General features: G+C 58.5%; 1 protein-coding gene across 4 annotated transcripts in view; it reads left to right on the top strand.

Annotated features, from left to right (window-relative positions):
* IL21R (interleukin 21 receptor) overlaps nt 1-17369 on the top strand; it is a 34424-nt gene extending 17055 nt beyond the window's left edge. The window contains exons 2-10 of one of the 4 annotated variants that reach the window (XM_030300829.1): nt 4624-4688; nt 7514-7616; nt 9531-9730; nt 9834-9944; nt 11559-11704; nt 12575-12752; nt 13035-13128; nt 14132-14213; nt 15846-17369. In XM_030300829.1, the coding sequence (XP_030156689.1) occupies nt 4640-4688; nt 7514-7616; nt 9531-9730; nt 9834-9944; nt 11559-11704; nt 12575-12752; nt 13035-13128; nt 14132-14213; nt 15846-16610 (1728 nt within the window). In that variant the 5' untranslated portion in view covers nt 4624-4639 and the 3' untranslated portion in view covers nt 16611-17369. Of the gene's footprint in view, nt 1-4623; nt 4689-7513; nt 7617-8023; nt 9731-9833; nt 9945-11558; nt 11705-12574; nt 12753-13034; nt 13129-14131; nt 14214-15845 lie in introns of those variants that run through there. The other 3 variants (XM_030300830.1, XM_030300831.1, XM_030300832.1) reach the window with 3 other exon arrangements.
* Nucleotides 17370-17885: the final 516 nt, after the last annotated feature.

The following is a 17885-nucleotide window of genomic DNA, read 5'->3' on the forward strand; positions in this document are numbered from 1 at the left end:
CTTGTCAGGCCCTGAACTCCAAGACTTCCCTCAGCCTTGTGAAATTGTCAAAATCTCTTCTTCGGTTTTCGGCCTCTTGCCAGATTCTCTCTGCTGCTGGGTCATTTGCAATGACTTGGCAAATGATTTGAGGGGAAATTGCGTGCAGGATCCCAATGCATTTTTTTTGCTCTCTCTCTGGAACCCCGGCCTCCCAACTACTCTCTAACTTGGTCGCTGTCTCTCGTGTCTTCTCACGTTTTTTTCTTGCTTAGTAGCTGTTCTCGACTGTAGGGCTTCCATCTGATAACAGCTACTCCACCGTAGCCAGAAATGGAAGTCCCCCTTCACGTTTTATTTTTACAAATACGAGATTAACTGACATGTGACCTTTTATGAAACAGTTTGGTCGTACAAAAAGGTGTATCAGATAATGGAGCCAACACCCATGGGAGCTTTGCTCGGTTTCACCAAACTGTTGACACATTTGGATACCACCGCCCCCCCATCCCATCCCCTCCTTTTCTACACTATTCACAGTTTGATGTTTTTTTTATCGTCCCCTTGAATTTCCTTATACGGCCAGGACACAGGTATGTTCACCTAAACGATAGAGAGAGCGCTGTTTTACACAGTGTTTTTGTGACAGAGATGGTCTTACATGAATTTCTGCTTATTTTATTTTATCTTCATCATGCATTTTGCTTGGGGGGGTCACTTGCTTTGTTGGTGCGGAGCTACGATTCATTTTCACACGGAGCGATCACACCGCAACTCATCTTTCCATTCTCTCGCGAAAGGGTATCCACATTATTTCCCAGACGCGAATGGCCGTCAATAGGTGTTTCCATGACACCGTGTCCTCAGCGCCACGCGATGTTGTCAGACTTTGAATTGTCACCAACCTAGTAAAATTGAACGGCACGTCATTGTGGTTTTCATTTGCATGTCTTTCTTGACTGTGAGGTTAAGCACTTTCTGATCCCATGGCCCCTCCTTCTCCTGCTTCTGATTTCCGACCTCCAAGCTTCTCTACTTCCCTAGAATCTCCTGGAATTCGGCTTTTAGTCTGAACTACTACAACCCCTGAACTCTGAGCCTGGTGGATAAACACCCCTCCAGGGCTCCGGTCCATCCCCATTTTACAGATGAGAACACAGAGAATCAGAGGGGCCAGGAACTTGCCCAAGGACGCACAGCTGGGATCCGGGCGCCCTTCACTCCATTGTAGGAGATCCCAGCGGTAGGCCCTTCCACAGGGGGTCCCACCGCAGGAAGGCGCCTAGGGGACCCTCTGCCCTTCGCTCAGAAAGCACACGGGTGGTTTGGTGTGCACCTGGGGAGAAAGTGCTGTTGTCCCTACGACTCAGCCTGAGCATGAAGACCCACCGAGGGGCAGATTCTGGCGCAGGGAGAGCGCGATGGGACCGGGGAGGAGGCCTTTACCATTCTGGGCTATTGTTTCCCAAATGGAGGGGCTGATTTTAGGTGTGAAATATCCCTGCACCCCCGAATGAAAGGGTTAGGCCTTTTTCAGTCTTCTTTTGGTCCTCTGATCCGGGAAGTGGTGAGAATCTCAGTTTGGCGCTATGTGGCCCTCGACACCCCTCTGATGCTCTTGAATCCTCCTTTTTGATGGACGCGGGCGGGATTGCCCCACTTGCACGTGTCAGGCTGGAGATGGCATCTCACTCAAATTCAGTTGCTCTCTTTTGTTTCCTTGCGTTTAGTTGTACAGCCGAGCAACCATTTTGTTTCAGAAACACCAACAGAACATCTACAAATATGTTGGGCACTGTTCCCGAGGCTTTACAAACACTGAGTAACGTACTTCTCCCAGGGCCCCTCCGAGGTGGGTACGGTTAGGATTGTCTCCATTTCACTGATGAGGACTCTGAGGCCCGGGAAGTTTCCCTGAGGTCACACCGCCTATAAACGGCAGTGCTGGGGTCTGAGCTGAGGCAGGCTGGCCCTGAGCCTGTGTTGTAACCACCACGGTGACACGGTCTCTCCATTTCATACCAGTTACCTGTTGATTGCAGGGATTCATTTCCTTTCGGGACATGTTTATTGGAGCCAGAAATGGAAGGCAAGGTAAAGATCATTAGCAAGTAGATAATAGCGCCCGTGAAAACCTTGAAGGCAGTTAAGTGGCAGGCGTTCTGGAACATTCCAAGGAGGCTTCACGGATACAAAGGTAGAGGAAGGGGGCCACGAAGACTGAGTTTAGAGGGTCGGGAGGGGGAAAGGTGTTCGAGGAGGAGACTCAGCACACGAATTCGCCTCATGCAAAGGCAGAGAGGCATGATGGGGCCTCAGGGCTAAGGGGGTGCTGAGTAATTCACAGAAGCTGGCCAGTAATTGCAAGAACCCAACACCTTTGTATAGCATTTTACACTCCACGGAGCACTGTCACATCTGTTTTCCACTGACCCAAACTGCCAGGTGCAGTGGGCATGATTGTCCCCCTTTTAGAGATGATAACCGAGGTCAGAGAGAAGAAACACCAGAGATAAGCTGTTATTTGCTCCGAGAGACGCTGGCTTCAGATTCTGGGCCCCTTGCTCTATTCCACTGTAACCAGATATCTTTAGGGGCAAGCAAGAGAAATATAATTCAACGTGGTTGAGCCAAATAGGGTGTGTTTTTTCTCCAGCTTGTATAAATGAAAAGGCCAGAGGTGGACATCAGATACGGCTGGATCCAGGTCCTCAAATAATGCCATGGGGACTCTGGATTTGTATTTCTCAGGTTTTGAGAAAGTTTCAGGCAGGCTGTCCTTAAGAGGTGATAAAGATTACCAGCTTCCAGGGGCGCCCGGGTGGCTCAGTCGGTTGAGCGTCCGGCTTCGGCTCGGGTCATGATCTCGAGGTCTGTGGGTTCGAGCCCCGCGTCAGGCTCTGTGCTGACAGCTCGGAGCCTGGAGTCTGCTTCATGTTATGCGTCCCCTGCGCTCTCTCTGCCCCACCCCTGCTTGTGCTCTGTCTCTCTCTGTCTTTCAAAAAAAAAAAAAATTAAAAAAAAAAAAGATTACCAGCTTCCTGCAGGCTGGTAAAAACTGAAAAGTTTTTGTCTTCAACACTATTTTATCTGGTTCTATCTTCACGTACGTACAACAGCCAGCGCTCAGCAGCCAACATTATTTTATTTTCATAGCTATGCTATTTATTTTAAGGTGTGTGAGGAAAAAACACAAGAGCTCTGGATATTATTGCTTAGGATGAGTCTGGAGTTAGATTTTTTAAAACAATTTTGTGTATTATTTAGTTTCAAGAGACAAAGAGAGCAGGAGAAGGGCAGAGAGAGAGAGGGAGAGAATCCCAAGCTGGCCCTGTGCTGCCAGTGCAGAGCCCGATGCGGGGCTCAAACCCACGAACCGTGAGATCACCACCTGAGCTGAAACCAAGAGTCAGATGCTTAACCGACTGAGCCACCCAGGCGCCCCGCTGGAGTTAGATTTTTTTAAGGGAGCTCATTTATAGAAAACATTAAATAAATGAAGTACACACGACCTACAAATATGGCCCACATTTTGAAAGTGAGAAATTTAGGGACCTCTTGGCTAGAGCATTCCGGGGTCCCTCTACTTCGAATGCTCTAAAGTCTGTATGAGTCACAGCTGTGTGTTGGGTGTTTATGTGTCAGGGGCCACGTCCAGGGCTGTCTGCAAAATGCTGTTTTGAACTCTCCCAAGAATCTGGGAAGCAGGCTTTACCGTCTCTCTAGGGCTCAGAGAGGGGAAGTGACCCGCCCAGAGCAACGCAGCTGGTGATCCCAACCTCTGAGTGCGCTTAGCCACTGCCTGCTTGGTGACTCGTTAGGGAGCTCAGAGGGAGCTCTTAGTGGGGCCAGAGTAGGGTGGGGGGAAACCCAGGATGGCGGGGCAGGGGGGGTGTCTTCCCATTGTGGGCTCAGGGATCGTGTCTGGAAGAAGCCGCGTGTATAGCTCAGCCCCTGCATGGGTCATCCCTCTAGGCTCCCGTTCCAGCTACGATCCTGACCCCAGGGGCCAGTGTGGATGGGGCTCCCGGGCCTGGGCAGGTGAACCCCGGGGCCTCTGGCTGGCACCTGCTTAAGCAGACACAGAGCTGGGATGCAGCAGGCAAAGTGCCCGCAAGAGGCCTGCGGCGTCAGCCTGGTGGGTCGCTCCTCCCGGGCAGGTCCGTGCAGTTCTCCAAAGAGGCCTCTCCGCCGTCTCGTCCGGGTCCCGGAGTCAGGGTGTGGGTCCTCCGGGGGGTCCGGCCTGGGTTCCCCGCAAGCTTCCTGGCGTACTCACTAACCTGGGCTCTGTGACCGACGCGGAAGTCTCGTTCCGGGCTCACCTTATCTTTGGAATCCAGGAGGGCTCTCCTTCGTGGGCTAACCCTTGGATCTGCTATTCAGTGGGGAGCCCGTCTAGCATCCGGCCAACTAGCCAACTAGCATCCACACGGGTGCTTCGTGGAGAACAGGACTCAAGATCTCTGCTTGTCAAATACCAGCGTCCCCTCCCCTGGGAGCGTCCACGGGCTCCTCAAACTCTGGCTTCTGCAAGAATCCGAGGCAAGGCTTCCAAGGGAGGGAAAGGACCAGAGACAGGGAGGCTGTTCGGGGTCCCTGGGTCCTCAGGCCTGGGCCCGCCCTCTCACTGTGCGTCTCTTCCAGGATCCCGAGAGCCAGCATGCTGTGTGGCTGGGCGGCCCCTCTGTCCCTGCTGATGCTCCAGGGTGGTGAGTAGGGGCGCCCCCAGGCCTGCGGGTGGGGAGGACCGGGCCGGCCTGTGGGATCCGGGGAATGGCTGGAAGCTCCGGGGCAGGGGCTGCGGTGTCTGCCCGCTTGGGCTGGACCAGCCCGCTCTGTCACGCTGAACCCGTGCAACCGCAGGGCTCCGTTAGCCGGAAGGGGTTGGTGCTGAGTCCCGCGGGCGGCCCGGCTTCTGCAGCAAACAGCTGGGGTCTTCGGGTCCCCCTGAGGGGGTAAGAGACTCCTTCGTCTCTGCAGCTGCCGCTCCTCGGAGTGAGGAAGTCCTGCCTTTGGGCTAACCTCCTTTTGTCTTGATGGACTGGCTCTCCTGAGAGATGTTTTTCAACAACCACAGGATCCCCAGTAGGCACGGTTGGTCCCCAGCTGGGGGGGAGGAGGGGAGGTGGAGACCAAAGTAGCCAAACCCTGGAAGGCGCCCCAGGGGACTAGAGGACGCTGCAGTTCGGAGGGACAGAAGTCAGAGACCTGCGCTGGGAAAGGCCAGAGGTTAGACTTGGAGGCACAGCCGGGGCTGAGAGATCCAGGAAGCCTTCCCGGAGGAGGCGGGACGCGGCATCCAGGCTCAACAGCGGGGCTGGACTGGAAGCAGGGGTCCCTCGGCCGCTGCTCTGCTGACTCTGAATTTCTCTCTGGTTTTTACCGAAAGACCCAGAGCTTCAAATAGTTTCTTCAGGAAACAGATGTCTGCCTCTTTTATTTTCCTCTTCTGAGTGACCAGCACCCGTGCTAGGTCACCCGCCAGGGGGCCACGCCCCGTGGGTGCAAATAATAATCCCTCCCTGCGTACTGGGTGCCGGGAATCACCTCACCGCCCCGTGCAGTCCGTGCTGCCCGGACATCCGGTTCTCACTTGAGGACACCAAGGCTCAGAGAGGTTGAGGGATAGGCCCAGAGCCACACAGCCAGGCCGCTGGAACCCTAAGTCTGTCTCATCCCCGTGGGCTTAGCCTCTTTGCTTTGCTGCTTTAACTGAGTGCCCCGGGCAGGCAGCGTGGTCTGTGCTGGTGTGATGCCACCCGCATACTCCCACACCCTCCACGGGGGCCAGTGTCCCCAGCTTACAATCAGGGACTCGGAGCAGTCATGAGTCACACGTCCACTTTTCCGGCCTCTCGCAGCCTCCTGCGCGCTTTGCTGACCCGGGCCAGGGGGTGGCCCGGGGGTTGGGCTACCGACCAGGCCACTGGGCCCCTGAAAGCACATCCACGCTGGCTTCGTGGCTGCTGTCCCCTCCCCAGTGTCTCATGTTAAGTTTGGGACAAACTTTGTCCCCTGGTGACCTCGAGCCTGGCTGAGAATGGCAGCTCCCCTCCAACTTCTGGAACCCTGAGGGAGAATAACCCGAGCATAAACAAGGAGTATATGAACGTGGCCAGCACGGTGGCTTCTGAGGCCCCGGGGTCTAGGCCCTGCCAAGATCAAGACAAAAGGGGTTTTCACCACCAAGTGTTGGCGCGGGGCCCCTGGGTTCCTCCCCGGGGTGGGGGGGGGGGATGCCTCCTCCTAGAGCTGGACTCCCCGCCACAACTCAGCGCCCTCGGTGATGGCCACACGGAGAATTGTGTTGAGGAGGATTCTGAGGGTCGCCCAGGGGAGAGAGTGCCGTGATCGATTAGTAATGTCTGCTGTGCCTGCGGATGTCAGTCGGTAGCTCAGATGAGAATTTCCTTTCCTGGGTGAGCGTCCCCGCGACCCAGACCCAGACCCGGACCCGGACCCAGAGTGGCTGGAGGTGTGGTCCGGTCTCAGAGCCTCCAGGTCTTCATCTATAAGATGGCAGGGGCAGCCGAAGAAGGGTTTTCTGGCAACAGCCTCCTTGGCTGCAGATCTGGCTTCTGGCCTGAAGTGAGGCCCAGGAAGGGAATGTACCCACCACCCCCTTGGGCCTTCATTAGTGAAGGACACATAGGAAAATAGCCACTAAGAATGAATCCGCTTAAAAAGGGGAACAAATTTCTGGTAAATAGCTGGGGGGTTGGAGGCAGGGGAAACAGGACTTTTGGCCCTTGATCTTACGAAACAAAACGAAGCTAAAGGTTATTAGATGTGTTGTCAAACGTTTAGGTGCATTTAGACTACGATTGCACCTACGCCTTTAGAATAAAGGGGAGCGATTCATGTCGGGGGTGGGAGAGCATGAAATCTCCCAACAAAACGGCCCACGTCACTCGGCGGAGGCAGCGGTGTGGCCAGAAGGATAATACGTTTTGGCCAAAGTATTTGAAGGCTTCTTGGTTTGGGGGGATGTTTTCTTACTCCTTCGACGCCCTTCTGGCCCCACGGAGGTCCGCGCCCTGTCCCGCACCAGCTGCTGTGAAACAGAGGGCTCCTCCTTGTTGGGGGCTTGGGGGCATTTTCCAGCTGTGTTCCCGGTGACCTCACAAATCCCTCTCGCAGGACCTGCAGATTCACCCCTGCGTCTGGGGAGTTCAGGATTTGCCACCGAGAAGGGGACTGGCCAGGAGGGACACAGAGCTGGTGGCTGGACACGGGGCTCAGGGGAGAGAGGGCTGAGGGGGGTGGGGGCCGCTTCGTTTGTTACGTTTCACATTCAGAGTGTCCTGTCTCCATAGCTAGCCTTGAAACTCGGGGGTCACACAAGGGACTCCTAGGTGGCAGGGACCCCCTTCCCCAAGCCCGCATCTCAGTGGCTCCTGGGTTGCCATATTCGTCCTGACCCCGGGATCCCCGCCTCCACTCGCCCTCCAGCCCTCGAGGGGGTGAAGGAGTGAGGCTCCACTCGACCTCCGGCCCGCCCCCCACCACGGCCTCTCTCTTCCTAACCTTCCAGCCTGGGGTTGCCTAGACCTCGTCTGCTACACCGATTACTTCAAGACAGTCACCTGCACCCTGGAGACATGGACCCTCCACCCTGGCACGCTCACCCTTACCTGGTAAGTGGCCGGGCCTCGCCGGGCCTCACCGGCCCTGGGACTGCCTGGGTGGAGCGGGACCGCGGGAGACCACAGGCCGAGCTGGACCCACTGTGTGCCGGGCACGTGGCTTAGCAATTAAGATAACAGCCGCCACCTCCGGACAGTCCTGTCAGCAATGCCACCAGCAGCATGTGGTGTAGCCCCAAGAAAGACTGTGAGCCCGGAATCACCGTGCCGGTCTTAGGGACGGCCACACGGGGCCCACCGATGTGTCCGGAGCATGCCCTTGAGAGATGAACGGGGCAGTTCGGTCCAGCTCCAAAGGCCGTACTCTCTCGCCCACGGAAGCCCAATTGTAATTTTGAGACCCGCGGATGACCAGACTCCCACGTGATTTTTTTTTTTTTTTTTTTTTTTTTTTTGAGCCCTCCGTGCCTCCCTGCTCCGGGCTTCCTGTGAATGATCCCTTCCAGTCCTCACGATTATTGCTCCCGTTTTACAAACGAGGACTCCGGGGTTCAGAGAGGTTATGCAACTTGCCCAAGGTCGCACAGCCGGTGACTGGTGGAGCTGGGGTTGAAACGCAGGCCGCTTGATTCCAAAATCCGCGGGGCCCCCATCCGTCCGTATGGTGAAAGAAAAGCTCATTGACGACACTCGTTTAAGAATGGTGGGACAGGAAAAGCAGGGATTTAGAGCCAAGGAGCAGGGGTGGGGTCAGTGGATAGAAAATTACCAATAGGACGAGGCCAGGGTAAGGGGGTTTCTGGCTAAATGACCTAATAGGGTTCTTGCTGACGGCAGCTCGGGCTGGTCGGGTGTCGCCCAGGGGGATGGTGGGAAGTGAGGAGCCTCGTCAGACATCCAGGGCCGGGGGATTCTGGCTCACCTGACTTAGCAGGGGTCTTGCCATAATTAATGCTACACCCCTGCAGGCCCTGGGGGACTCAGCAGAGCGCAAGACCAATGAGGTCCCAGAAGCTCTGCAGTGTGGGAAGTATCTGGGGAGACAGACGATAATCACACAAACAACGTCAGGCTGCTTTCTGATAACAATGAAAGGGAACGGGAACCTGGGCCAGGGGGGTACAGAGCAAGTGACATGGCGGCAGGTGGTCAGGACAGGCCGCTCTGGATGAGGAAGCAGCCGGAGAGCTGGCGAAAGAGCATTCCAGGCAGAGGGCACTGCCCGTGCAAAGGCCCAGAGGGAGGGAGAGCGGCCGAGTTTGAGGAATAGTGAGGAAGTCAGTGTGGCCCGAGTAGAGTGAGTCAGTGTGAGCGAGAATAACAAGCAAAGAAGGTGAGAGGTGGGCAGAGGCCAGAGCGGACGTTTCTGTTCTAAGAAATATTTAGCAAAGAACAGAGTCCACACGTCCCTATTGGCCCTGAAGGGTGGTCATGTTCATTGGCCCTGAAGGGTGGTCATGTTCAGAGCCTGAAGGTGTAGGCAGGGAAACAAGTATCTGCCGAACTCCTATGCACACTTCAAGACCCATTGTTTATTGCCCAGTGGGAGTTAAAAAGCCAGAGCATCCCCCCCGACAACCCCATTCTCCACAGCCTCCCTGGAAATTCACCCAGAGCAGGGGGTGAGGTTCATTTGGCCCTTAGCCTCCTTCCCGTAGGACAGTGATCCAGTTGATGGAATCGACAGGGACAGATTTAGGCTCAGTCTAGGCAAGCTGAGAGTTGCTGCCCTATGTGAGACGGTGAGTTCCCGGTTCCTTGGAGGCATGCAAGCCAAGCCTGGAGACAGCCCATCGGGGATGCTGCAGGGGAAGGAATACCTTCCCTGGGAAAGTGTTGGTAGACCAGGTGACCCCCAGCCTCGCCTCAAATCCCGCCCAGCCCCAAGATTCGGGGCCTCCTCCCTGGCCCTGTGCACTGAGCCCCGCTGGCTTCCAGCCATGATCGGCTGCTCTGTCCTTGAAGGCAAGACCTATACGGAGAACTAGTGGACGAGGTCACCTCCTGCAGCCTCCGCCGGTCCACCCACAATGCCACACACACAGAGTACACGTGCCACATGGATGTGTTCCACTTCATGGCCGACGACATTTTCAGTGTCAACATGACAGATCAGTCCGGCAATCGCTCCCAGGAGTGTGGCAGCTTTGTCCTGGCTAAGAGCAGTGAGTATCCCTCGGGACCCGGAGCACAGGTCCCCCTGCCCCCCGGGCCGGCCCTCCCCCATCATCGAAACCAACCTGTCCTGTGTCCTTATTGACCTTACAGTTTGTTCTGCAGATGTGAAGTCGTGTTGGGTTGATAACCAGGTTTGGGCCTTAACCAGAGAGAGGGAGCAGAGGCACGAAATGGGCCTGGCCCGGGGCCCAGGACCTGCCTGTAGGTGACCTTGGACTTGTTCACTCTTTGTGGAATGAGGGCCCTTTAAATCCCAACTCTCTGGGATTCTGCCCCCATCATGAGGCGAGCGGGGGAGACTGTCACAAGGGAAAAACTTCCCTGAGATTTCTCCCATTTATGAGGCCCAGAATTTCCCTCCACCCTGGAGGAAGGGAGGGACCCTGGTGGAAACTGTTGTTTCTATGGGTCCAGAACCCATAGGGTGGGGTGGGGAAGGGCATAGGAAGCAGCTGTGTGCGTGTGTGTGTGTGTGTGTGTGCGTGCGTGTGTACCCAAAGTGGAGGGTCCAGGGAGCGAGTGAGAGCCCCGTGCCCAGAGGCGTGCAGACAGACCGCCAAGAGGGACCTGCCCTTGGGAAGGCTCAGCCCCTGAGGTCTGGGAGTTACTGTCCCCAGATTCCCGGCGGTGGGACAAGAAGATAAGAGGCCATCGTCATTCACACTCTGGGGGTCCATGTTTGCACCCCTTGGCACACAGCGGTGAGCAAAGCTTCACACGTATCCAGATGCACCCACACTTGTACACGTGCACACACACACACAGTCATAAGTACACCCTCAAATGCATAGATGTCCCCCCAACCCTGGCCTGGACAGCATGGACAGAGACTGTCTCAGACACGTGCACATGCATGCACACGCGTGTACGTGCATGTCCACACACGCCCATACGGGCACGCACATGCTCATTGGGCCCTCTGGATCTCAGCGTGGCAAGCTCAAGGAGCAGGGCCACCCTCCGGCCTCTGAGCGAGAGGCAGCAACCCACCTTTCTGGTTCCTTCCTGCGGCCCCTGCAAGTTTCATTTGTTGATCTACAAAGATTTCTCAAGGGCACATCCTGCTCCTGCCCTGTCCTGGGAGCCGTGGGAGCGACACTGACCCCGGAGAGGACAACCTCTGCCCGACGCAGCTAAGATCCTGGAGAAGGGGCGGGTGGTGCCTCTGCTCCTGTACAGAAGTGATCGCTTTTGTCATTAGCGTTAATTAATATTAACGATCGCACGTTAGCATCAATTAATATTAACGATGGCTCATTAGCATTGATGCTAATGGAGAATCTTTGGGCTTCTCAGGGAAGTTGGAGCTAAGAGCAAATGATGTCATCGTTTAGAACGGAAATGATGTCATCGTCTAGGCACGGGTGCCTCTGGCTCACATGTTGCTTAGCAAGGTTTTGGATTAGTGGCTCCTTCAGGGCTTGAGAGAGCTTTTCCCCCGTCTGGGATTCCAGGTTGTCCTTCTCTGGCCACCCTGGTCTGCAGTCCTGCCCAGCCTGAGTGATGGCATCTCCCTTTACACTGGGAGGGCCCTTTACATGGCCTCAGTCCCCAGACAGGCTTTGCCCACTCCTGTCACCCTCCTGCCCCTGCGGCTGCAGCCCCCCGCTAGTCTAAACCTCCCATTTTCCAGAGGAACAAACTGAGGCCCGGAGACAGGGGCTGATTCCCCCAGAGTCACTTGGGGTGGGGGGGACACGGATCCCGACCTCACCATCGCCCAGCCGGGGTCGGGGAACTTCTTCCCGCCACCACACCCTCCTCGGCGGCTGCCCAGTCTCACCCCTTCTTATCTTTCTGGCTTTTTCCTTTAAGTCAAGCCATCCCCCCCTTTCAATGTGACCGTGACCTTCTCGGAACATTATAACGTCTCCTGGGACTCCAATCACGATTCCTATCCGCTGAAGGGCAAGCTACAACATGAGCTGCGGTACAGGAGGCAGGGAGACCCCTGGGCGCTGGTGAGGCTCTCGGGGGACAGAGGGGAGGGGAGGCACAGGGCTGAGCAGCTTGGGTGCTGGCGGTGGGGAGGGGGCTCCTAGAGACAGCGTGCCAGAGAGGAAGGGGTTGGCATTTCCCCGGGCTCCACCTTGAGCCCGGTCACAGTAGAGGAAGTTTCAGAGATGGGCACCATCCGGAACCTTCCCGCTGGGCTTAGAACGGCCACAATTGAAGAACGCTGGAAGTTTCAATAACCGAGAACGTCCAGTGTTAGAGGGACCATTGTTTCCCAGCTGAAGGCTTCTGGAGGTGTCCTTGTTTAGAGTGTTGGAGAGATCCCAAATGGCCCTCTCTTCAGAACCATCTAGACCAAAGACCAAAGACCTCTAGAATCATCCACCCTTCAGAGGGGTCCCAGTTGAAGAATTCCATACGTGCGGTCGTTTGGACGGTCCCCAGGGGAAGACGTCCAGAGGCATCCGTTGCTGGGAGGCCTGTGGTTGAAGGCTTCCAGAAATGCCTGCTATTGAGAAGGCCCTCTGTGGGAGAATCCCAACAGTGCCCACTGGGTAGAGATTCCCGGGAGGGGGCCACCGCTGCTCCTGGGGCGTCCCCAGCCCCTGCGGCGAGGGTCCCCTGCCAGGACAGCTGGGGTCACAGAGAAACAGAACAAGGCGTTGTATGACATGCAAGGTTTAGGCAGTGCCCGTGGCTCCGTGTTGCCCCCACCCTGCAGTGGCCGGGACTCAGGCTGAGCCTGGTCCTCGTAGAGGGGCAGGGACTCTGCAGGAGAGACGTGGACCCTTTCGTGGCAGCTGGTGAAGGGTGCTTCTGCTGCCGGTGGGGGCTGGCCTGGGCTGACCCGGTGCATCCTGTCTCTGTGCCGGCAGAGTCCGGGGAGAAAGCTGGTCTCCGTGGACGCGAGGAGCGTCTCTCTCCTTCCCTTGGAGTTCCGCTTTGACTCGGACTACGAGGTCCAGGTGCGCTCGGGGCCGCAGCCCGGCTCTTCCTTCCAGGGGACGTGGAGCGAGTGGAGTGACCCAGTCACCTTTCACACCCTGCCAGAAGGTGGGTAGGACTCCTGTGAGGCATCCGGTTGCTCCTAGTCACTCCATGCTAGGGGCATCTGCCCATTTTGCAGCTGAGAACACGGAGGCTCAGAGAGATGAAGTCGCTTGTCTGGGGCGGGGGTGGGAGCAGGCCGCCAGCCCATCTCACTTCGAGGCACCGGCAGCCTCCAATGCCCCCCCACACCAGCCCCGACCCGTCGACCACCCCCCCCCCCCCGAGCCCCCTGTGGCCTCCGCTGGAGGTTGGTTCCATTTTACCCAGGGTCTGCTTCCTTCCTAGAGCTAAAGGGAGACGGCCACATCTACCTGCTGTATATCTTCCTGGTCATTGTAGTCATAGTCTTCTTGGGCCTGAAGATCGACCTGCCTTGGAGGTGAGGCCAGGGATTCGGGGAGGCAGGGAGGGGTTCGGCCTCTCTGTGCCCACCCACGGCTGGGGGACACAACCTGTCATCGCGACAGCGATAATGACAGTGACGGAGATAGGAAACGGCTCCTGTTGACTGGGCACGGTGCAGCTGGGGTGCCCACTCACCCCTTCACAGCAGCCCTATGAGCTGGATATTCGGTGACAGCCTTCACTGCGCAAATGGGGAAACCGAGGACGCGCAGAGCTGTCAAAGAACTTGCCCAAAGCCGCACAGCTCTGAAATAGAGGGGCTGAGCCTGTGCTCCTGACGGTGACGTAGGCTATGATCTCGTCTGGTGAAGTTTAAGCTTTGAGTCCGGGGTTTGGGGGCGGGGGGTCACGTGGGGCCGCCAGGTGGGGGTGAAAGGTTTCTGCTGAAGGTCGCCACCGATTAACGTTAAAACCTAAACGCCCTTGGCCTTCATGAGTGCTGCTGGCAGAGGCAGGAAATGCAGGTGCCGCGTGCCGAGCCCTGGGCAGGGGATCCGCGCCCCCACAGCCCCCAACCCGCCCCGGGTGCGGTTCAATTCGTTCGTCTTCATCCAGAGGCAGGGAAGCTGGAGGGGGAGAGAGAGCGACACGAATAACAGCGGAGAGCACGGAGCACTGTCTGGCTGCCGGGGAGCCGGGGTGCCGTGCGGGCACCCACCGACCGCTCCTCACTCCCCTGTGGCGTCCCTGGTGGCAGAGGAGGGAGTCGAGGCTCAGAAGGGGCAGCACCAGCCCTGCAGAGAATAGGCAGTCAGGCACTTAAACTCTGGGCACTTTCACGAGACTCCCTGCCCCCATTTTACAGATGAGGCAACTGAGGCCCGGGAGTAGAGGACTGGAAGGGAGGTGCCGGGGTGTGTTTTGGGAGGGGCTGAGTCTCCTGCGGGACAAAGTGGGGGGGGGCACCTAAGTGGGAGGCCGGGCTGCCTTCCGGGGGGCTGGGGAGCTGGGTTCTCACCTTGTCTCTGCCCTCCCAGGCTGTGTAAAGAGTGGGTACAGGTGCCCAGCCCAGAGCAGTTCTTCCAGCCCCTCTACGTGAGCCACAGCGGAGACTTCAGGGTGAGTGCCCTGCCCCCGGGGACAGGCCCCTCGAAACCTCTCGTCCCCTGGGGGCGTACATGCACCAGGTGTGGGCCCAGAGCCCCCGGGCCCCAGCCAGACCTCGGTCGCCGCACCTGCAAAGTGCAGGAAATCATTCCGGTGGGGCAGAGCTGTTGTAAGAATGACACGACACCGGGCGGCATTTCCCGACCGGGGAGCCCAGCTGGGCCACAAGCTGGCCTCCTGGGTCTTTTGTCGGGAGCCCTTGACAGGGAGGTAGACGGGGAGCGGGTTCTGGGGAGCCTCTGGCGCTACCTGCAAAACACGCGGATCTCCCGCTGAGCCCCACCCACCCGGCACCCGCTGGCGCCCACGGGGCTCTGTGCCCATTTACCGCTCGACACCCACCCAGCGTGGGAGGGCCCGCCGCACAGAGGATGTGGTGACTGGCGGGGCGGGGGGTGGGGGGGGGTGGGGAGGGGAGCAGCCCGCCTCCTCCGTCTGAACCTGGATGTCAGGAAACGCGGACCAGAGCAGTAGCTGAGCCCCTGCTGGCTGGCTGGCACTGCACTGAGCGCTCTCTGCCCCCTGCCCCTTCCGTCTGAGGCTCGGGGTGGGGAAACGGCCTTAGGGAGGCAGGGGAGCGGCCCGGGCTCCCCCCCTCTCCCCCACGGGAGAGAGACTTTCGTCTCCCCTCTGCACCTGCCCTGAAGCTCGAGCACCTGTTTGGTGCTCCCTCGACCGACCCTCAGGAGCTTCAGAGATAGGAACCCGTTCACTCTTTGCAACAACCCCGTGGGGTCGGTGCCACTGGTAGGTCCGTTTTGCAGAGGAGAAAACTGAGGCACAGAAAGGCCAAAGTAATTTCAAATCAGTCGCGGGGGCCTCAGCCGGGTCCTGAGATGGGTTTTCTGAGGCAGAAGGTGCCCGAGCTGGGAGCCCCGGGTCCTCAGGGATTTTCACTCCCCATTGGGTGGGGGCCCTGTGTCATGAGTGGGACCCCCGGCCAGCGAGGGCAGGGGGGTTCTCAAAGCTTGGGGGCTGCCGCCTCGGTTTATCATCGCCCCACATCCTTCACTCACTAAGCGCACAGAGGCCTTTCCAAGCGGCTTGTCACTGATTCACTCTGTGCGTTCGTTTAGTTAATAAGCATTTATTAGGCACCTACTGTGTGCGAGGCGCTGTGTGAGCCTCTAGGGACGCAGCTGCGACCGGAAGAATCGAGGCTGGCGCCCAAAGCGTCCACACTAGTGGGGACACTAACAGGAAAATGGTCATTATCGAGAAGCGTCCCGGAGGAAGTGAACCGGGGGACCAGGCCATGGCTCTGTCACCCTGGACTCAGGCCCTCCCGCCCCCATGTCCCCGCCACTCAGGAGTCTTGGCCCCCGCTACCCAGGCCCTACGCAGACCCCGGGCCTCTGAACACCAGTGGTCTGGCAGGCCACTGCAGGTGGGGAGACCGAGGCCCGCGGAGGAGGGGACGGTGGTGAGGAGCCTGTCTGGACGGGGCACACCAGGGTTCTGGCCGCCGTCACTCTCTTTATCTACTGGTGTCCCCGTCACTTGCTGTCTCTGTCTGGTCTCTGTGTCTGTTCACACCGTCCTCGCCCGTGTCCCGTCATGACCGGCCCCTTTTCTCTTGTACAGAAATGGGTGGGCACGCCCTTCACTGCCTCCAGCTTGGAGCTGGTGCCCTGGAGCCCAGAGGCGCTTTCGTCCCTGGAGATGCACACCGGCTGCCCGCCGCAGGGTGCCAGCAAGGGGCCGGAGCCCACGGAGCTGCCGGAGCCCGCGGACCTGGTGGAGGTGGACGGGGTGCCCGAGCTGGGCTTCTGGGGCCCAGCCCACTCAGTCGTCAGCAGCCTCGGTGGCTCAGCTTACAGCCAGGAGAGGGACCGGCCATACGGCCTCGTGTCCATTGACACGGTGACCGTGGCGGGCACCGAGGGGCCCTGTGCCTGGTCCTGCACCTGCGGAGATGATGGCTACCCAGCCCTGAACTTGGACGCCAGTCTGGAGCCTGGCTCGAGCACTGGGGACCCGCTCTTGGACACAGAGACCACAGTCCTGTCCTGCGGCTGCGTCTCGACTGGTGGCCTTGGCGGGCCGGACAGCCCTCTGGGCAGCCTCCTCGACAGGCTGAAGCTGCCCCTCAAAGATGAGGCGGGTTGGACCCCGGGGCCGCCCTGGAGCGGCGGGCCACCCCGAGGGGTGCCTGGAAGCGAGGCAGGCTCGCCCCCGGCCGGCCTAGACATGGACACCTTTGACAGCGGCTTCGCGGGCTCTGACTGCGGGAGCCCTGTGGAGTGTGACTTCGCCGGCCCCGGGGACGCAGGGCCCCCCAGGAGCTACCTCCGCCAGTGGGTCGTCATGACCCCTCCACCTGAGGGATCTGGGCCGCAGGCCAGCTAGCGAGGCCGACTGGCCGTCCGGGGCCGGCCGAGCCTCTCTGCCCTGAGCCAGAGCTGCGGGCCCCTGGGCCGGAGGGTGAAGCGGCCTGCAACCTCCCGTCCCCCCGACGGGGCCCCCGGGCCCGGTGTTTACGGCGACCCAGGTGCACACTGCTGTGTCCGTGTGTGACCAGCACAGCTGCCAGAGGGCACGGAGCGTGCCGCGGTGAAGCCACGTGCCCGAGGCCACACACGTCTGTGCCCACACGAGGTCCCCGTGTGTACGGATGTGAGAAGCACGTGTCCGTGACTGTGTGCACGGGATGCCAGCCTCGCTCCTCGCCAGACACGTGGGGTGGCCCCAGGTCGTGTGCCGAGGGGCTGGTCCAGGGTTACTCACGGCCCTGCCGGGATCAGGCCACTGCCTGCGGCGTCCGAATTCCAGCCCTCCGGATCCGGCCTCCAGGAGCCGCAGGACGTCCATACTGTTCCTCTTCACTTCTCGGGGCGGGGAAGAGGATGGAGGGGGCCCACCGTGATCCTGGGTGTGGGGAGGTTTGGGGGGAGCCTGGTGGGTCAAGATCTGCTTCCTAACTGTGATGCCTCTGGGCTGTGCCGCCTTGGGCCAGCCGCTTCCCCTCTCTGGGCTGGAGTTTCCCGTTTGGACTAGGGTGTGGGGGTGCGTGACCCATCTTGGGGAGAAATGGGTGAGGTCACCCAGGGTACAGGGTGCGACAGAGCAGACCCTCAATAAACTCAGTTTCCTTCCTTCTGCTGCCCAGACCAAGCCTGGTGCTGGAGGTGGGCGGGGTTGAGAAATCAGCCACAGCCCGGGCGCCTGTGGGCTGTCCCATCAGGCTGAGGGGCACACGGGGGGTTTCCAGGCTTAACATCAGCCTGTCTCTTAGAAACAGCCCCCACCAACCAAGATTTCTGTTTCTGGTTCCTGCTGCCCACTTATTCCTTTAACGCACCCAAGAAATATTCATGGGGCACAAGTACGTGCCGGGTTCTGGGGTACCCGGCGGCGGGGTGGGGGGAGCGCTGGGGGTGGAAACCTCCCTTGGGGGAGGGGCGGGCAGGAATCGGCAGTGATGGTGTAGCCCTCCGTTCCCCTCCGGGGACTCAGGGGGAAGTCAAGTTCTTGTTGATGATTTGTCAGAGAGCCTGTTCAAATGTGAATTAAGAAGCTAAGAAAACACTTCTTAGCCACGTTTGAAGGCACCTTCCTGAACATGAGCTTTGCACGGGAGCTGGGTATCAGTCACCTCCTACTTTTACATCAACAACAAAAAAC

Source organism: Lynx canadensis, chromosome E3 (assembly GCF_007474595.2).
Source record: "Lynx canadensis isolate LIC74 chromosome E3, mLynCan4.pri.v2, whole genome shotgun sequence".
Lineage (NCBI taxonomy): Eukaryota > Metazoa > Chordata > Mammalia > Carnivora > Felidae > Lynx > Lynx canadensis.